General features: G+C 42.6%; 1 protein-coding gene across 1 annotated transcript; it reads right to left on the bottom strand.

Moving 5' to 3' along the window:
- Positions 1–1420: 1420 nt before the first annotated feature.
- LOC139461137 (uncharacterized) lies at positions 1421–19864 on the bottom strand. The gene is made up of 16 exons (XM_071242684.1): positions 19804–19864; positions 18951–19085; positions 17509–17823; positions 16931–17152; positions 16562–16696; positions 15598–15912; positions 12141–13778; positions 10861–11274; positions 9124–9333; positions 8156–8569; positions 7283–7492; positions 6217–6426; positions 5382–5540; positions 3559–3600; positions 2290–2371; positions 1421–1683 (listed from the first exon to the last, which is right to left on the bottom strand). Exons 1-16 carry the CDS (start codon positions 19862–19864, stop codon positions 1518–1520), a joined length of 4728 nt encoding a protein of 1575 aa, XP_071098785.1. The 3' UTR covers positions 1421–1517.
- Between the last annotated feature and the right edge of the window lie 2282 nt (positions 19865–22146).

The raw sequence follows: 22146 nt of genomic DNA on the forward strand, positions 1-22146 counted from the left end.
ACAGTGAAATATGTTCTTCTGTCCTCCTCGCACGAGTCCGGAACAGAGGAAACGTAAACGTACATCAGAAAGAGTGGGTGAGGGAGTATTTTCTTACGCCGCTTTTAGCAATCAATATTCCAGCAATATCACGGCTGGGGACACTAGAATTGGGCTTCACACATTGTACCCATGTCGGGAATCGAACCGGGTCCTCGGCGTGACGAGCTAACGCTTTAACCACGTGGCTACCCCACCGCCCAACACCACAAAAAAACGATATTTAACATGTCTTTCATGTGTTATGTCATGTGTTCCAAACAGAAAACAAAAATGTGCATGATATATGTACAAAATAGTTTTATTAGAATACGTATAAATACGTCATAATACATAACATAGTTCTGTTTTCTTGTGTGACGTCATCTTTATCACACAGTGACATCAGTTGGTATGTATACTCAGTGGCGGCCTTAGTGACATGCGTAAGTAAGACAGTTAAACATAATGATTGATTCTGGGTTTTAGTGAGTGAGTATGGTTTTACGCCGCTTTTAGCAATATTCCAGCAATATCACGGCGGGGGACACAAGAAATGGGCTTCACACATTGTACCCATGTCGGGAATCGAACCCGGGTCTTCGGCGTGAGAGCGAACGCTTTAACCACTAGGCTACCCGACCGCCCCGATTCTGGGTTTTAAACGCCACAGGTCAAATAGGTGCACGTGGTATTTTTTTCTATTAGTATAGTCAGTATAGAAGCAACTATTTCAAACTTGATCAGGAATGCGAAACTAGCTTGCATATGGACTTATGGACATATGGACATGTAAATAAGGTGGAAATAGGATTCCGTTAGATACCCTTCTGAGTATTTAGCTGCGTTGGACCACATGGCACAAGCAGATACATTTGGCAACTAAACCTCGCCAGACTGATATATGAGCAGTAATAATTCTGTTATTCCGCGTCGTTGAATATCGTTGAAAGTACATGACCAGCTGTCTTCACGCCAGCGACACATAACAGTTGAGCCACGAGCTGTTTGGTACTGACAAATGAAGGACCATAATCAGGGTGAAAACGAGTTTGAGATAATTACATCCTGGCACAACAAAGGGACGCAACTCTTCGTCTAACACTGCTGCGCTCGAGAAATCATAAATATGCAAAACACCACCTCCAGCAATCTGTTACGGTAAGGTGTAACAGACGTATGGTCCAGGATATGCGATTTTGGGTTAAGAATTGAAGTTTGTCACAACAAAATAAACTATTTACAATCCGAGTCTGAGGTGATTGCATCCTGACAACAAAGGGACGCAACTCTTCGTCTAACACTGTTGGGCTCGAGAAATCATAAATATGTCAACACACTTGGGTCTTGCCCCAAATACGAAAACTGGAGTATTGAAATGGTTTCCATCCTAGCTGCCTGTTCACGTTTCCGACGCTGATGTCGATGAATCTCGCCCGGCTGTCACGCTCAAGGGCAGATAACGTCCCGCTAATTAGACGTTGCCTCATTGCAGACCACTAAGCATGGCTTTTGTTTCCGTAGCTGTGATAGTTGAACTCACTTTGTCCATCTGCGAGCAGTTCGGAGTTCAAGAAGGGTCCGTATGAGACAAAGGGGCGGGGGATTTTCATGGTGTCAGTCGATGTGGTGGAGTTGGATCTTGACCGGTGACGACGGCGACGCCTGAATAATAATAATAATAATAAAAATAATCATAATCATAATCATAATAAAAACCAGATCCTGTTTCTATTTTTAAATAATATATTTTGCAAATGTTATTTTCAGCGTTTAATCAACTGAAGCGTTCATGAAATATTTTCCTCGCTATATTAAAGTTCCTGCAGATCATTGGCGCTTCACGTAGATGGATTTCTCTGGCACTTACGAAAAACAAACATCGGATTATCTACAATAAATCTGTCAAGACTAGATCTTCATATTTAAATGTAAGACATGCGTTGTCGTATTTCTGAAAAAAAACCCATCATCTACATGATTGATTGTATTGTTTGTTTCTTTGTTTCTTTGTTATTGAACGCCGCACCCAGCAATATTTGCGCTATTTGACGGCGGTCTATACACGATCAAGTATGGACCAGAAAATCCAGTGACTGACATCATGACCATCTATCCACGCAATTGGGATACAATGACATGCATCCACCAAGTTAGCGAATCTGTCAAACCGATCCCGCTAGTCACCTCTTACGACAAACACGGGTTGCTGAAGACATATTCTAACCCAGAACGTTACGGGTCTGATATGACTTAATGAACTAAGCATACCTCCTGCAGAGGATAAAAGTAAGCGCCACGAAGAACAGAAGGACGAGGATGCCGCATATTGATGAGGCTGCAGTGATACCGGCTGAAACACAGAACAACTCTTGACCACAAAAACACTGTCGTGGTCACTGTCTTGGTCACTGTTTCTTTGTTGTTTAACGCCGCACTCAGCAATGTTCCAGCTATATGACGGCGGTCTGTAAATAATCGAGTCTGGACCAGACAATCCAATGAATGACATCATGAGCATCGATCCACGCCATCTGGGATATTGTGACATGCATCAACCAAGTCAGCGATCCTGACCACCCGATCCCGTTAGTCGCCTCTTACGACAAGCATAGTCGCAAACATAGAAGACCTATTCTACCCCGGATCTCCATGAGTCTCTTGGTCACTGTCTTAGTTATATTTTCATACTTGCTAACGTAACCTCGTACAAAGACGAGACTGCATATAACGGTAGATGTGGTTCGAGGCGTGCTAAGCATCACAATAAATATATGTATTGATCTTAAAATGTTCATGCTCAGGTGACGATGATAGTTCGGTAATCAAGCGGTACAGTGTAATTACGTTACGATTTAAATCACTCTTGATATGTTACATGTATTCATTTTCACACACTCTGCCGATTGATTAAATAAACGGAGTTTCGTCACATGGTGCTAACTCGAACTCTATTCATTTTGAACCGTGTGAATAAATCAACATGTAGACAACGTCACTAGTATCAAGAGTAACGTCCCTTTGATAAGAGGCCGATTTGATGAATGGCCACACACTTTCTAAATACGCTGAACCTTCATATTCGAACAATGTTTTATAATGTTATACAATGGTATACAACGTTATACATATGTACCAATTATAAATGTTTGACAATACTATTATCACACGACGACGACGACTACCAATACTATTTTGTTTGTTTGTTTTGTTTAAAGCCACACTCAGCAATATCTCAGCTATATGATTGCGATGTGTAAATAATCGAGTCTGGACCAGACAATCCAGTGAATGACATCATGATCATCGATCCACGCAACTGGGAACCGATGACATGCATCAACCAAGTCAGCGGCCCTGACCACCCGATCCCGTTAGCCGCCTCTTACGACAAGCATAGTCGCCTCTTACGACAAGCAACGGTTGCTGAAGACCTATTCTACCCCGGATCTTCAAGGGTAGACTACCCATACTAACTGCCAGCTCATAAAATGCATCGGTATTAAAATGGTGATATCGCAGATATAAGATTGTACTTACTTGTCAGCGCCTTATTGGCATCGGATTTTCCCGCCTCGGGGTCTAAAAGTATAGAACAGTCACACACTACATAAGTCTGACAACAGTACTGACAAACCAGGAATATAGGGCGAGTTTCATATTCACGTTAGCGGATCCTGTGAAGGCAAAGAGACACAACTCATGATCAGTTATATCCACTTTTGAATAGCCACACATTATCAGTATTTTTTAGTCGAAATGTAATATAAGAAATAAATTTATACATTTGTTTAATATATAGAATCGAATTTTGTTTGGTTTGCAATTTTTTTAGTTTGCTAATAAATAGAAAACATCATTTCTTGTCGGCGGATCAATAAATCAATGAATTAAGACCCGCATAAATTAGGAGATATCCACGTTGTGTTTTCAATGTAGAGCTAGGATACCTGCAGATTTATTGTTTCTACAAATAATGAATTCAGTAGAGATTCGGCCGTCAAATCATTCAGAGGTGGTTATTGTGATTTGAAACTTGATTGATAAATCAGAAAAGAGTACAATGGATTCTGTCTAAACAGGATTCATAGTAAACCGGATAAGAGGGTTAGACAGAAGCCAGGAAAGACAAAACGACAAAAATTCGAGCTAAGAGTTACATCCCTCAGTATCTCATGAGTGTGAGCGAGTGAGTGAGTTTGGTTTTACGCCGCTTTTAGCAATATTCCAGCAATATCACGGCGGGGGACCCCAGAAATGGGCTTCACACATTGTACCCCTGTCGGGATTCGAACCCGGGTCTTCGGCGTGACGAGCGAACGCTTTAACCACCCGTAATGATACAGGGCTTGGGGAACTGGTCATAAAGTGCCTGAAGATTAGTTTGTTGAAGAATAGAAGATGGTAAAGAATGAATCTATTCCGGTCCCGACCGCCTCATTATATCTCTGTCATGTCTCGTTATCTCGAATGTCCGAACATCTCGAAGTTTTAATCCAAGCTACATCGACAAAGTACGATTGTCTAAATCAAGCAACATTGTGTAGTACGGCAACAGCAGACATGGCTATGCTCACCAGATAATAGTGCATGTCCACGTTCAAAACATCGTTAAACAACACAGGAAGCGTCACAGCCACCAACCGGTCTCAGATGACATTTTCTGATACTCGTTTAATGTACGTGAGAGATCACATGACAAGCAGACGAAGTATGATTGTTGAAAACGTAAACGTTATTGTTGAAATACAATCAATTTTTAATGTGATATTCTTTGCAATGTTTCGAAGCTGGTAGTTTTGGAAATGATGCTTAGAATCAAAGTTAAGCTTCAACTTCGTAATAAAGTCTACTGCCTCTCATCCGATGTCATTCCAGATTGTAAACACATTGTTTGTCTGACGTGTTTGTGTTTGTTTAATGCCGTACTCTGCAATATTCCAGCCAGAATCGAGTTTTGACCAGACAATCAAGTGATTGACATCGTGAGCATCGATTCATGAAATTGGGATCGATGACATGCATCAACCAAGTCAGCGAGCCTGACCACCCGATCCCGTTAGTAGTCTTAAGGACATTCATAGTTTGATGGAAATGAATTCTAATCCGAATTTGCACGTATTTCTGATAAGTATGAACTCGAATCAGAACGCTTCAACTAATTAAATATTGGGCCACTTTCATACTTTCTCTTTAATTTAACTCCGGATTCCGGAGTGAAGAAAGTCCGGATTTTGCAGACTTGAGGATAAATGAACATAGAAATTTCGCAGCCGTAAACCTGGTGTTGATTAGTTAGTGTCCGAATGAGACATATACAACTGTAATGCCCACATGTATATATTATTAAAAAATTAACTGACCAATGCATGCTTTGTCCGAGGTGGACCCTTTGGTACTTGTGGTCAGTCTTGAAGAACAGTTGAGACAAACATCAGCCCCCGTGTCCGGCTGGTACTGACCATACTCGCAGTCCACACACGTGTCTCGTGCACTTCGGTACTGGCCAGCACTGCACACGACTGTGGAGTAGAACAGCAACAATAACACTGAGCTGGGTTTAGTGCATTGGTTTTTTTGTTTATTGTTTCTGGGTTGTATAACGCCGCGCTCAGCAACATTCAAGCTATGTTCGGCAACCTGTAAATATGTGACTATGTGGTCGAGTGGTAGAGCGTCCGCCCGGGGAGCGAAAGGTCCGGGGTTCGATCCCCGTCCGCGTCATACCAAGAGACTTAAACTGCGGCATGATATCTCAGTGAGCTAGCACTATATATCGGTACTAGCCAAAGTAGTCACACACACATACACACACACACACGCACACGCACACACACACGTGCATGCAAATCGCTATATAAGTGCAATAATCTTGGACGCGACGTTAAACCCAATTTCACCTCACCTGTAAATATGTGTCTGGACCAGACAATCTTGTGATTGATAGTGTGAAGATCCACCCAAAGTGATGCAGATCTCGCGACCAGGTCTCAGACGTTTACCATTTTGGTGAAACCAACAAGCACGATTATCATACTAGCAAACCTAGAAACGTAATCGTGAGGAATCCGGGATCCGAACCCACAATCATAGGTTTCCGGAGTACCCAAGGGACGCAACTCTGCACAGCGAAATGCGGCTCCCCGGACGGGATTTGAGAAGGCCACTTGTAAATAAATTGTAAGGTTAATAACTTACTGAGACAGTCCTTCGTTTGTGCTGCCCCCGTAGCCGATGTTGTATAACCTTCGTCGCAGCTGAGGCAGGAGGTTGCCCCGGAGGCTGGCTGGTAGGACCCGACAGAGCACTTGCTGCAAGCCTCTGCCCCCTCCCTCGACTGGTAGGTCCCTGCGTCACACTCCTGACACACGTTAGCCGCAGTGCGAAACTTGCCGGCAGCACAGACAACTGGAACATGTGCCAAACATACCTCTGAACTTGCACTACTAATTAGTCTGGAAGGTAATTTAAGGTACCGACGTTTACTACAATATCTGAAAAACTATCGGACCTTCTCCAGTCAAAGTTGGTATGAGATTATTAAACAGTCATACATAACTGGATATTACATTTACAGACAATCGGTGCATGAATATAAAATCGGTCTATTTAGCTATCACTATATTTCAACAACCAGACCTATTCGTCACGGAGGGAACGAGCATTCATTGAAACAGCCATCTGCATAATGCTACCCCTGTGTCACAGGGCCATATGACACAGTTGAACCAATCAACTCAACTCGAAAGGGTGCACGGGAATCACGCACGCACGAATACGGTGTTAGCGTTGGGCGTCTCAGCGTCTCAATATCTAGTTATGTATAACTGTTTAATAATCTCATACCAACTTTGACTGGAGTAGGTCCGATAGTTTTTCAGATATTGTAGTAAACGTCGGTACCTTAAATTAACTTCAAGACTAACTGCGGATACAGTAAACCCTATCCATAGTTATCAGAAATACGAGTTAAAAACAGATCCCGACTATATCATCACAATCACTACCACTTTCCATAACAACCATCACCTAGATCTGTCGTTGATCCTTTCAACCCTAACACCAACCACATCGTCGTCCAAAACCCCAAATATGACACAGGCTACAATATGTCCTAAGTGATGATTAGGAAGAGTGTAATGTACTTCCCATCCCCATCATAGCCTTCCCCCTTCTTGATCCGCCTGTGGACCTGTCAAACCCTAAACCAACCACCTCGCCATCCAATATTCCAAGTACAACCAACTAGTAATAATGCCCTTACCAAGACAGTCAGATGCCGCTGTGGTCCTGGTATATTGTGTGGTGTAGCCTGTGTCACAAGCAATACATTCAGCAGATCCCGTTCTGGACTGGTAGGTGGCAAGAGGGCAGGCCAAGCACTGGGTTGACCCCGTCTTGTTCTGGTACGTTCCTTCCTGGCACTGTTCACACACCGTAGACGATGTTCGGAACTGTCCAGCGTCACATACGACTGTCGACAAAAGCATCTTGACATTGATGGAATATCGTGACAGATTTGCATTTAGTTTTGGAACATAACTGTTTTTCGTCATACACAACCTTTAAGTCTCGTGTCCAATATAGAAGCAGTACTTAGCAATGATGAAATGATCTATCTTGTAAAAAGACAAAAGAAATGTGTCACTCGCTAAGACAATCTGTATCAATAGTTGAAGACAACATAGTGACAAACTCCTAGGCTCACTGGTCCAATAATTGTAGCTTATAATGCATAGACTTTTGATCCACCGACTCATTCTCTGAACTATCTACTCTTATGTCCCTAATGCTGATATTGGTGATGTTTTATTAATGGACGACTTAAGGCAGCATAAACACAACTGAGTGAGTGAGTTTGGTTTTACGTCGCTTTTAGCAATATCACGGCGGGGGACACCAGAAATGGGCTTCACACATTGTATCCATGTCGGGAATCGAACCCGGGTCTTCGGCGTGACGAGTGTACGCTTTAACCACTAGGCTACCCGACCGACCCTTTAAACACAAATGAAGACATGCCCTCGTGATGCAGTGGATATAAAGTATTTTATCAGTTGAACCATTGAAAAAAACTGTTCCCAAGCATCTATGTACAATGGCTTGATCATTGACAAAAACGAAATCCGTCACTCACTCAGACAATCTGTAGCTGCCGTGTTGCCCGTGGAGGTTGTGTTGTATCCTGACTGACAGTCAATACAGCCAGATGCGCCAGGAGTGTCTTGGTAGGACCCAAGTGGGCACACCTCACATCCAGTGCCACCTGGCAGCTCCTGGTACGTCCCTGCTGGACAATCAAGGCACGTGGCTGCTGCTGTGGAGTTTTGGTACTGTCCGGCAAGGCAGTCTGTACATGCGGTGGCTCCTGGGGAGTCCTGGTATGTGCCAGACGGGCATTCCTTACACTCCACAGCTCCCGTAACGTTTTGGTACTGTCCCGCCGAACACAGACTGCATTCAGTTGCTCCTTGGTCAGGCTGGTAGCGTCCGGCAGGACACGACTCACATGTGTTGGCAGCATTGCGGAACTCTCCAGCAGGACACACCACTGGAGTAAGGAGGAGCAAAATACAATGACAATCCAGGACGTGGTTCCACAAGCGACTTAAGCGCCACGACTGCCGTAATTCGATGTTGAAGTACAGGACTTACAGCAATTCCTGTGTTATTTGCTCAAAACATCAGTCACTTGCTTGTCTGGTACAGATTCAATTATTTAGAGACCGCCGTCATTTAGCTAGAATATTGCTGAGTGTGGCGTTAAATATCTAACATAGAGGACACACTTACCAGTATAAGCCCATCAACATGTCCACTCACTCACTCACTCTCGTTCAGAACGCTTTCGTTTAGAAATCACACATAGCTGGATTGACAACATGCATGATCCTAATCTTAGAAGTCACTCCTGAAAGGAATGACACCCGTTCCATCCACAGGCTACAATATGTCCTAAGTGATGATTAGGAAGAGTGTAATGTACTTCCCATCCCCATCATAGCCTTCCCCCTTCTTGATCAGCCTGTGGACCTGTCAAACCCTAAACCAAGTACCTCGCCATCCAATATTCCAAGTACAACCAACTAATAACAATGCCCTTACCAAGACAGTCAGATGCTGCTGTGGTCCTGGTGTTTTGTGTGGTGTAGCCTGCGTCACAAGCAATACATTCAGCAGATCCCGTACTGGATTGGTAGGTGGCAAGAGGGCAGGCCAAGCACTGGGTTGACCCCGTCTCGTTCTGGTATGTTCCTTCCTGGCACTGTTCACACACATTAGTCGATGTGCGGAACTGTCCCGCAGCACACACGACTGTCGACGAAAGAGGCAATAGAATTAACAACAAGATAGATTTCTAAGTTCCATAAGAAGTGACCGTTTTGACAACCTTTAATTTCGCGAGTGGAATCGGTAAAACGGGAAAGGAAGACACAGAACACTCCACAGCTCCACAGACGTGACGCATGTCGAAACAAATAGACCTTATACACACAAAAATCTCAGCTCTACACACCACAGCCCAATAACAAACGAGACCAAAGACTAAACAAATAGACCTTATACACAAAGAAATCTCAGCTCTACACACCACAGCCCCATGACAAACGAGACCAAAGACTAAACAAATAGACCTTATACACAAAGAAATCTCAGCTCTACACACCATAGTCCCATGACAAACGAGAACAAAGACTAAACAAATAGACCTTATACACAAAGAATTCTTAGCTCTACACACCACAGCCCCATGACAAACGAGACCAAAGACTAAACAAATAGACCTTATACACAAAGAAATCTCAGTTCTACACACCACAGCCCCATGACAAACGAGACCAAAGACTAAACAAATAGACCTTATACACAAAGAATTCTTAGCTCTACACACCACAGCCCCATGACAAACGAGACCAAAGACAAAACAAATAGACCTTATACACAAAGAAATCTCAGCTCTATACACCACAGCCCCATGACAAACGAGACCAAAGACAAAACAAATAGACCTTATACACAAAGACATCTCAGCTCTACACACCACAGCCCCATTACAAACGAGATCAAGGAGAAAACAAATAGACCTTATGCAGAAAGAAATCTCATAACTTCTTTGATAGGCATTTCGATACTAGAGTACTAAGTGAGGATAAGAATTTTTGGATGAACAACTACTTTATTACAATTAAGAGTGACGTTTCGGTGAAGGTTCTAACACCGTCATCACTTGCTTGATAACGGTTTTAGAACTTCACCGAAACATCGCTCTTAATTGTAATAAAGAAGTTGTTCATCCACAAATTCTTATCCTTACGAAGCTCATTTCTTCAACCAGTAGAACTTGGTGTTCAAGAACAGGAGGTACCGTATTCTAACTGTCATGGTTGTTCTGTGCATGTTGCCGCATATATGAATACCTGCTACAATAAGTATTGTCCTCGGGTAAATCATCATCGTTTATACGTATATTATGAAGACTATATACATTATTAGTGATAAAGAATTATATAACATATTATGTACATAATCTATGTGTGATAATAATTGCAACGACAAGGTTACAACCTCCGTGGCACAATGGTTCAATGATTGTTGCTTATCATGCACAGACGTTTGAGCCTCCGACTCATTCTTTGAACTCTTGTGTCCCTGATGCTGATGTTGGGGATGTTTTTTCGATGGACGTCTTAAGGCAGCATACATAAAACTGAAGACATGACCTCAAGATGCAGTGGATATAAAGTACTGTTTTCAGTTAAGACTTTGAAGAGGATATATTACCAAGTACAGCGTCTATGTACAATGGCTTGATCACCGACATAAACGAAATGCGTCACTCACTCAGACAATCCGTAGCTGCCGTGTTGCCCGTGGAGGTTGTGTTGTATCCTGACTGACACTCAATACAGCTAGATGCGCCAGGAGTGTCTTGGTAGGACCCATGTGGGCACACCTCACATCCAGTGCCACCTGGCAGCTCCTGGTACGTCCCTGCTGGACAATCAAGGCACGTGGCTGCTGCTGTAGAGTTTTGGTACTGTCCGGCAAGGCAGTCTGTACATGCGGTGGCTCCTGGGGAGTCCTGGTATGTGCCAGACGGGCATACCTTACACTCCACAGATCCTGTAACGTCTTGGTACTGTCCCGCCGAACACAGACTGCATTCAGTTGCTCCTTGGTCAGGCTGGTAGCGTCCGGCAGGACACGACTCACATGTGTTGGCAGCATTGCGGAACTCTCCAGTTGGACACACCACTGGAGATAGTAGGGAAAATGTTGGCATGCAATACGAAAAAAGGCACCCGCCTACTACAGCGAGTTCAGAACTGCTATTGTCGTAACTCCCATACCTTTACATTGAGGGTTGTTGTAAGTAAAAAGACCGAAACCGTTTCCATTATCATAAGAGTGAGTGAGATAGTTTGGTTTAACGCCGCTTTTTAATAGTATTCCAGTAATATCACGGCGTGTCAGCTTAAAGGGGGAGAAAAGCCCGAGGAACAGGCCTAGATGTTTCCCACTTTGGTTAAACCAAGAACCACGGGTATAGTGCTGACAAGTCTACAAACATACCGGGGTGAACCGGGATTCGAACATTTACAACAATTTACGATAGTAAGCTTACGGCATAATCAATGGTGAATTTATAGAAGGAATCGATTATGAAGCGTGTCCAAACATCCTTAATGTATATACAAAGAAACCTCTTTAATCCAAGCGGTAATAATCCCAGTGGAATCATTTGGATATTCGGCCCGTGAAGATCGGGGGTAGAATAGGTCTTCAGCAACCCATGCTTGTTGTAGGAGGCGACTATGCTTGTCATAAGAGCCGACTAACGGGATCGGGTGGTCAGGCTCGCTGACTTGCATTTGGTTGATGCATGTCATCGTATCCCAATTGCGTGGATCGATGCTCATTATATCATTCACTGAATTGTCTGGTCTAGACTCGACTATTTTCAAACCGTCTTCATATAGTTGCAATATTGCTGAGTGCGGCGTTAAACAACAAACTATTAAACATTCGGCTATTCCAATACTAGTATCTGGATTTTCCTTCTTTAGAGTGTCCGGAAATGGGGGACCAACCGTATCAGTGGTTTCAGTGGTCGTACATACCTGTAACAGGTGGCTCTGTCGTTGTTATGATGCTTGATGGAGTAGGAGATGCTGTTGGAGACTGTGTTTGTGCGGTAGTTGGTATAATGGATGATATTGATGTTTGTGTACTTGATGAAGAAGATGTGAGTGACGACGTTGAAAGAACTGAAACGGGTGATATAGATAGGACTGTCGAAGATGTCGGTATGGTAGCGGTTGAGGTAACGGAGGTAGGTGTTTGTACCGCTGTAGATGCTGCATATGTCGTTGTTGAGGAGATTGGAGATGTGAGCACAGAAGATGGAGCAGACGTAATGGTTGTTGCTGTCGTTGATTCTAGTGAACTGGTTGAGATTGCTGAAGAAGGAACAGACGAGCTCGTTGTTGCTGAGGTTGACCCCAGTGAACTGGTGAAAACTGTGATGGATGTCACTGTCGTTGACCCCAGTGAACTAGTGGAGATGGCTGAAGAAGGAACAGACGAGCTTGATGTTGCTGGCGTTGCCCCCAGTGAACTGGTGGAGATTGATGGAGAAGGAACAGATGTGATGGATGTCACTGTCGTTGACCCCAGTGAACTAGTGGAGATTGCTGAAGAAGGAACAGACGAGCTTGATGTTGCTGGTGTTGTCCCCAATGGACTAGTGGAGATTGATGATGAAGGAACAGACGTGATGGTTGCAGCTGCCGTTGACGCTAGTATACTGGTGTAGATCGATGAAAGAACAGACGAGCTCGTTATTGCTGACGTTGACCCCAGTGAACTAGTGGAGATTGTTGAAGAAGGAACAGACGAGCTTGATGCTGTCATTGGCCCCAGTGAACTGGTGGAGACTGATGAAGAAGGAACAGACGAGCTTGATGCTGTCGTTGACCCCAGTGAACTAGTGGAAACTCCTGAAGAAGGAACAGATGTGATGGATGTCACTGTCGTAGACCCCAGTGAACTTGAGGATATTGATGAAGAAGGAACAGACGAGCTTGATGCTGTCGTTGACCCCAGTGAACTGGTGGAGACTGATGAAGAAGGAACAGACGAGCTTGATGCTGTCGTTGGCCCCAGTGAACTAGTGGAAACTCCTGAAGAAGGAACAGATGTGATGGATGTCACTGTCGTAGACCCCAGTGAACTTGAGGATATTGATGAAGAAGGAACAGACGAGCTTGATGCTGTCGTTGACCCCAGTGAACTGGTGGTGACTGATGAAGAAGGAATAGATGTGACGGCTGTTGCTGTCGTTGACCCCAGTGAACTTGAGGATATTGATGAAGAAAGAACAGACGAGCTTGATGTTGTCGTTGGCCCCAGTGAACTGGTGGAGATCGATGAAAGAACAGACGAGCTCGTTGTTGCTGAGGTTGACCTTAGTGAACTGGATGAGATTGATGAAGAAGGAACAGATGTGACGGCTGTTGCTGTCGTTGACCCCGGTGAACTGATGGAGATTGATGAGGAAGAAATAGACGTTGTTAACCCCAGTAAAGACGAAGTAGTTATCTGTGGTGACTCTGTCACACTTGACGCAGTAATGTCTATCGATGTAGATGATGTTGTGATAAGCTGTGTTGGTGACGTTGTTGCTATCGTCGTTGCTAACGTTGAAGTTGACGTCGTGGAGGACACAGGCTGAATCACAGGTGTCCCACTGCATTTATCTGAAAACATATATAATTCCATCTGAAACAGCTTCTTGTAATCGAAACTTTTTGGGGCATTCTGTAAATCCTTATATTTATAAGCTATCGATCTTAAACCACAAGATCAAATCATGAAAGTTATATTGTAGATTTGGAGGGTCACTTTTGCTATGATAGAGTGAGTATGGTTTCACGCCGCTTTAAGCAATATTCCAGCAAAATCACAGCAGGGGACAACAGATATGGGCCTCACACAACGTGAGGAATCGAACCCGGGTCTCCGGCATGACGATCGAACGCTTTGACCACTAGGCTACACCCCGGCCCCACATTATGATAGAATACACCTTGATCTACGTAATAACACATTAGGCAAATGTTGCTAGTTATTTGGGTGTTTTGTTTGTTTGTTGTTTAACGCTGCACTCAGCAACATTACAGATATATGACGACGGCTTGTAAATAATCGAGTCTGGACCAGACAATCCAGTGATATTAATTAAGAGCAATGTGGGGTACATTCAACGAACCTGAACACTCAATTAATGAAATCGTCTTGTACGACAGTCACGGGTTACTTATAATCAATACTGACCCGGAATTCCAATCAACGAGGTTTGTAATCGGATTGTCTTTCTAGAAAACAACAGCTACTTTAAGCACATGTGACGAGACGGGGAGATGAACCAGGTATGTACCTATTCATTGGGTTCCAAGTGTCGCCCCTGTCATCCTGGGTACTGTTTGTAGGTTTAACCTTAATTCACCTTGTGCTATGCCGTGAATATTATTATAGTATATCCTGTTTGTTTGCATCATACAACTAAATTAAGGTCCAAAAATTTAACATTGATAAAAAATGACGATGTGGCAGCCCATGTGGAAACTCATATATTTTTTTCATGGAATGTCCATCTTAAAAGTGAGCTAGAAATGGATTGATGGTTCCACAACTGTTACTTGTGAGAGATACTTGTAATGTTGATATTGACTTGATGCTAGATGTTGACAGTCAGCTGTTACTTGTGAGAGATACTTGTAATGTTGATATTGACTTGATGCTACATGTTGACAGTCAACTGTTACTTGTGAGAGATACTTGTAATGTTGATATTGACTTGATGCTAGATGTTGACAGTCAACTGTTACTTGTTAGAGATACTTGTAATGTTGATATTGACTTGATGCTAGATGTTGACAGTCAACCCAGCTTCACCAAATGTCAACAAAAACATGTTAAGGATTGTACACACATGTATAAAGAAAACAAAGAGGTTTGAGTGAGCAATGTCAATGTACATGTTCTTTCGATTCTGTCATTTAATGCATTAATGTTAATGAGCATCGATCCGAGCAATTGGGATATGATGACATGCATCAACCAAGTCAACGAGCCTCTTTCGACAAGCATGTTATGTTATGTTGTGTTGTGTTACGTTGTGTTATGTTATGTTATGTAATAATTAGAGGGGCGGTCGGGTAGCCTGGTGGTTAAAGCGTTCGCCCGTCACGCCGAAGACCCGGGTTCGATTCCCGACATGGGTACAATGTGTGAAGCCCATTTCTGGTGTCCCCCGCCGTGATATTGCTGGAATATTGCTAAAAGCGGCGTAAAACCTCACTCACTCACTAATAATTAGATGTGGATCTAATTTGGAATAACTTGGTCTTTGTATATTATTTGATTATATTTCATCTGATCTGGGTTTTCGCTTGGATCGGGTCGGTTCATGTTTTGAGGGGTTTAATCCCTTATATCACAAAGGAATAAAATAAATGAGGAAAACTTGAATGACCTGTATATTCTAACTATTTGACAGAATAAAAATCTACATACCTAAGGAGACACTGCTGGGGATACATTCCAGAACGACATCTGGTTCCGCCCAAAATTCTTCTGCAGTTCGCCTTCTGTATCCGGGTAGACACTCACAGACTGAAGTAGTGGCGGAGCACTGGGCAAGTGTTGGACATTCACCCGTCACGCAGGCCTCACCGAGCACTTTTGTACCACTCATAGTGCAGGTTCCTCGAGCTTCTCGGTTGAAGGGCGTCTTGCAGCTGCAGACGCCGTTGTTACAGCTGGTGAGGAGGGTGTTGACACACACTGACGTGGTGGAGGCGGAGTCACATGAATCGGACACGTTTAGTCCTGAAACAGAAGAATTGAAAAAAATCGTATCATGTAAAGGATAAATGTGCATTTCGTTAATAGCTGCGTGTAGCTATCTTTCCCCATCAAATAGCATTTCTTAAATGATGCTTCTTTATTCATTGTGGAAACAGTGTTCGAACTGCTCCTTCTGTTCAGCATGTATCTGTGTTTAATTAAGCTGACTTGTATATGCATAGTTCTCGCCACCTGAAATAGAATCAGGAAATGTCCATTTTCTCAGCGATAAACATCCTCATTGAGTTTAGATAACATGGTTGATGCGACTTTATTATGAAGCAAAGTTACCTTTTTCCGTTTGTATATTTTATTTTTATTTATTTTCTAAAACGAATCTAAAAGTGACGTCTGATTAGGTTAAATATCAGCAATAAAAAAGCAGACATTTTCGTTTTTTGACCAACAGAAAAGAAACATTATTATTTGAGTGTATATATACTCTTGTGAGACAACAATCATATGCTTGTGCAAGCAACTTCATAAGCATTTGCACTGTTCACAACAATCATATGCTTGTCCAAGCATAAACATTTGTACTGTTGAAATCAATCACATGCTTGTCCAAGTCATTGCATGAACATTTGCGCTGTTCACAACAATCACATGAGGTGAGTGGAGCATACTTTACCGGCTAAACAGGTTGACTTATCACTCGATGCCACGTATCCGAGCTGACACAAACAGACAAGACCTCCACAGCGAAACGGTTTGCACCCAGCATTGCTTGGACACTCCCCATCACTTGAACACGTATCGTAGATACCTGGGGACAGACAAGATTACAAATGTAGTAAACAAGATGGTGACATGTTGGAACAACGGTGGGGATTTGTGAATGTGTAATGAATGAACTGGAAAATACAATGCAAGACTAAACATGCCGGGAGATGAGTTGTATTTTAAACCCTTTTTGAGCAGTGAAGACAACTGAAGGTAGAATATGACCAAAGGAAACTTAAGGAGATTGCTAAAGAAGGAATTGATGCTGTGGTTGTACCTGCCCTTGACCCTTGCGAAGATGGAGTAGCGGTTGATGTGGCTAGTGATGATGTTACCATCATACTTAAATCCGAGGCAGTAGTCTCTATTGACGCAGATGACGGTGTGATAAGAATATGTGTTGATGACGTTGTTGCTATCGTCATTGATGACGTTGAAGTTGACGGAAATTGCGTAGTGGAGGACGCAGGCTGGATTACAGGTGTTCCACTGCATTTATCTATAAACAGAAAAATAAAATATTGTTCGAGATTAGTTTAGTAGTGTTTGGTTTAGATTGGTTTTGTGTCTGGTCTGGTATGAGGGACTGGATTTTTGTCAGGTCGTGTTTATGTCGTGTATAGCTGTTTGTTTGATTTTCGAGTTGCACTGCTGCATACTGTATCCTCAAATCCACTGAATAACAAAGGCACAAAATAAGCCGTGATAACGTGATGGCATATCAAGATATCTATCTATCTGTCGGTTCGTGTTTTGAGGGGTGAAATCCCTTGTATCACAAAGGAATAAAATAAATGAGGAAAACTTGAATAAACAGTATATTCTAACTATTTGACAGAATAAGAATCTACATACCTAAGGAGACACTGTTGGGGGTACATTCCAGAACGACATCTGGTTCCGCCCAAAATTCTTCTGCAGTTCGCCTTCTGTATCCGGGTAGACACTCACAGACTGAAGTAGTGGCGGAGCACTGGGCAAGTACTGGACATTCACCCATCACGCAGGCCTCACCGAGCACTTTTGTTCCACTCATAGTGCAGGTTCCTAGAGCTTCTCTGATGTAGGGGAACTTGCAGCTGCAGACGCCGTTGTTACAGCTGGTGAGGAGGGTGTTGACGCACACTGACGTGGTGGAGGCGGAGTCACAGGAATCGGACACGTTTAGTCCTGAAACATAAGGATTGAATAAGACGTAGATGTACATCGTCAAATTTAAACTGTGACCTGATCTGACAGTTGATATCAGATTCCCTGATAAAATTAACTTGGGTCAAAGAAAGCACCTCCTGAAAACAGAAAACATCCGACTTTTGGGTACATTTAACCTTACCTGTACATCTGTTGATGTTGATGAAGTCCACAGAAAGATTTCACATTGATATGAAATAGATGCTAGCTTTCATAAGGGAGTCAAATAGTAAATGGGTAATTCATGTTGATGAGGAACACACCTGTTGCGCACCTGTGGCACCGTGATAAAAACAGGAAAAGAATTGTTCACCTGCAGAAAACACCGGAACATGTGGGATAAGTAAAAGTAGGAAACAGCATTGTAAATCTCTTTTTTTCTGATTTCATCATCATACGTCAGCCTTATCTGTTGCGTTAACATCCATCTATCATCATTCTACCTTCGTTTTATAAACATCAATTATCCACAAATAACCTTCCTACTGCTAATTTCTGTAGTATCTACACCGAAATATCGTATTCATTGTAATAAAGAAGTTGTATATCCATAGAACTGTCTACCTTGTTGACGTCACCCCCATTGCATTTAGTCTTGTTGGGAGTTTTCGTCTTGTACCTGTTGCCCTGCTGCATATTTAGAGTTGACGAAATCAGCTATATGTTAAACATTATATATATCCTAAATGAGATTAAAATTTACAGTCCCCAGCCACAAGGAGGTACCTAAAAATGGTAGTGTCAAGGACATACATGTATATAAGTAATCCCGGTTATTCTATTGCTACACAAATAAATAGTCCGTGACGATCTCTCAGCTTTCATCAACTGTCAGCGAGACGACCCTTTAGCCATTACAAGTAATCAAACGCACCTTCTCTTCGTTTCTACGAAGCCGATATGCAAATAGTCCTCCGAACTATTGTTGCTTTTGTTCTTCATATAAAAAATAATAATTTCAAATTAGATAAAACAAATATAATCTATAACATATAGTTAGAAGTTTGAAGGGCTTAATCGCTTTCCGGGTTTCCTATTTTCAATATTCATTTATAACATACTAAGTTTGCAACGTTAATGGTTAAAGTGAGTGGAGCACACATTACCTGCTAAACATGTTGACTTATCAGTCGATGCCACGTATCCAAGCTCACACAAACAAACAAGACCTCCACAGCGAAACGGTTTGCACCCAGCATTGCTTGGACACTCCCCATCACTTGAACACGTATCGTAGATATCTGGGGACAGACAAGCTTACACATATCGACAGCGTCGAGCTAACATGCCGGAACATCTGTCCCATGGTTATATGATTGTAAATTTAATATATGTCATTTAACCTGTCAACCAGTTATTTGTATTGAACGCTGCTTGGACTGTAGTCAGTTATATCACGTGCTTTATGTGGGTGGATGTTTGTTTGTTTGTTTGTTTTTTGTTTAACGCCGTACTCAGCAATATTGCAGTATATGACGGCGGTTTGTAAACAATCGAGTCTGGACAAGACAATCCAGTGATTGAAATCATGAGCATCGATCCACGCAATTAGGATACGATGACATACATCAACCAAGTCAGCGAGCCTGACCACCCGATCCCGTTTATCGCCTCTTACAATCACAGTCGCCTCTTACGACAAGCATGGTCTGCTGAAGACCTATTCTACCCCGGATCTTCACGGGGCCATTAATGCGTTGGGTGGGATTGAAATATTTCATAGCTTGCTTTCAAATCCAACATTTTTATAATGAATAGGTAACATGTTTTAAGAATTCGTGCATTTAAGTAATGGCAAGGGATGAAAATCAAGTGAATGAAATCGAAAATGTTAATAACTAGATTGGTGAAATCCACGCTCAATGGTAAGGTTGTAACGTTAGATTCGAACCCACATTCAGCGGATCCTGACACGGGTAAGGGACCCAACATAGTCGTACTGTACAATATATTACTCACTGGTGCTCTTCACGTGGAGACATCCGGTAGCGAACAGTAACACCACAAATTCAATCTTCATCTGAAATTAACAAGACAAAGACGTGATGACAATATGTAAAGTACCGCGAGGCGTGTAAATAAAGTATGAAAGAAATAATATAAAGTCGTAACGAAACAATCCAAGTCGATATCCAGCTTTCTCAGAGGACACACGAGTGTCCGTGACGTTAACATTACGGCATCCGTTAACATTACGGCATCCGTTAACATTACAGGATGTACACATCCAGTGGAACGGGTCCACCAGCTCCTTCATAATAAGCAAATTCACACCAAGGAAGATGTCATAGTCGTTGTACACTAACTTGGCTTTATAAAGCAACAATAATAAGGTACATGTTGATTTAATCTATCCATCAGTAATCACAAAAATCTTGTGCAAAGACCTCGTCTCTAATCCGTCCTTTTAAGACACATACCTGGTTCTTTCTGAAGGAGCAAGTGAACGGACATACATTGGCCACAGATCAATACGAACAACTGCTGGATCAACACGCTGCCCCCATTACTCATAACCTGTGCTTATAATATTCACAGCTTTCACGTCTATCCTGAAAGCCCTCGTCTTTGTTGACCGTCCGCTTAACGAACGAACACCATGATCTACCAGGACGTCAAGTCAAACACACACGCCTCAACAAGCACTCATCTCAGAATGAACACATCATTGTATCCATGAGTTGGTTGGTTGGTTGGTTGGTTGGTTTGTTGTTTAACGCCGCACTCAGTATTATTTCAGCTATATGACGGCGGTCTGTAAATAATCGAGTCTGGACCAGACAATCCAGTGATTGAATGAGCATCGATCCACGAGATTGGGATCGATGACATGCATCAACCAAGTCAACGAGCCTGATCACGTCATCCCCTTAGTCGCCTTTTACGACAAGCATAGTCACCTTTTACGGCAAGCATGGGTTGCTGAAGACCTATTCTACCCCGGAATTTTCACGGGTCTTGTATCCATGAGGCTACTACTGGATTATCTATGATATCCCCTGAACATCTATTATAAATTTCATATTTGCAGCTCTCATTGCTATCACTTTCAGAATGAACAGTCAGGAATTTCCACATACAGATCACAAATTGAGATCCATCGCTGCATCAACAATAGCGATAGACCCGTGAAGATCCGGGGTAGAATATGTCTTCAGCAACCCATGGTTGCCATAAAAGGCGACTACGCTTGTCGCAAGAGGAGACTATAACGGGATCGGGTGGTCAGGTTCCCTGAATCGGTTGATGCATGTCATCGATCTCAATTGCGTGGATCGATGTTCATGGTGTCAATCACTGGATTGTCTGATCCTGGCACAGTCAGGCTGGTTAGGCTCATCATCAGGCTAATTTGGGTCACATGACCAAATGTCAATGGGTGAAAATATGATTTGAATTCCCTGAAGCAAGCGACCGAATGACTGTGTAGGAAATAGAGATGACTACACTAGTGTCTGTCAGATACCATTGATATTACGAGTTGTTTCAAAACGTATCTAACGAGCGAAAGCGAGTTAGATACGCTTTGTAACAACAAGTTGTAAGTTCAATGGTATCTGGCAGGCACGAGTGCGGTAATCTGCTTTTTTCACACCCCAAAATAGCACCTTTTTAGCATCGAACCGATGAATGTCATGATTGCAGTAGCGCATTATACATGACACCACTGTCATAAGTGACGTCATCCTATGTGCTGCCTACTAATCACAAAAATGTTTCCGTCATATCTGGATTATCAAGGCGATGATGAAAATGCAAACTAGACAATAACAAAGAACACGCTGGGTGCCAAGTTGAAAGTTTACACCTCAAAGAAATTACCAAATATGTACAACAATGTTTACTTCCGTATAACATCACTACCGGGGACCGACTTTTACAAAATGTCGTGCTCACTGTCAACAGTACGCGGGATTTCCAGAGGAGGTTTTCATTGATTGAGGGATCGTATATACATAAATGTTTCACGTAAGTAATCAGAAGCATTCTGACAATCTGCGTACTGTTATTTGTTTACCATGTTCTCCAATGTAAGAAAGAGAATTAGTCAGAAATGCAGATAACTACCGTCATCGTTGTGCGTGATTTAGCGTCAGTCATGGCGCCACACAGGACAGAAACTTTTGTAAACGGCTTCTGTTGAATTTACCACATCATTGTAATGTATATATGTGTATTTCCATAATTAGTGCAACGATACTCTTCTCATGAATATTCTCAAACGCGTGATTGAGCCAATGTATGCAACAATTAGACGAAAGTTCCTCTAAAAAGGCTACATTGTAAAATCTGAATTTTGCT

This window comes from Haliotis cracherodii, unplaced genomic scaffold (assembly GCF_022045235.1).
Source record: "Haliotis cracherodii isolate W230 unplaced genomic scaffold, xgHalCrac1.p SCAF_14, whole genome shotgun sequence".
Classification (NCBI taxonomy): Eukaryota; Metazoa; Mollusca; class Gastropoda; order Lepetellida; family Haliotidae; genus Haliotis; species Haliotis cracherodii.

What these genes read in the sequence shown, in the direction of transcription:
- LOC139461137 (XM_071242684.1), bottom strand. Translation starts at nt 19,864, where the DNA reads ATGAAGATTGAATTTGTGGTGTTACTGTTCGCTACCGGATGTCTCCAC. An exon ending in GACAGAGCCACCTGTTACAG is followed by an intron (nt 11,275 to 12,140) that starts GTATGTACGACC and finishes TACTATCTCCAG; the next exon opens with TGGTGTGTCCAACTGGAGAG. An exon ending in ACTTTTATCCTCTGCAGGAG is followed by an intron (nt 1,684 to 2,289) that starts GTATGCTTAGTT and finishes ATTATTATTCAG; the next exon opens with GCGTCGCCGTCGTCACCGGT.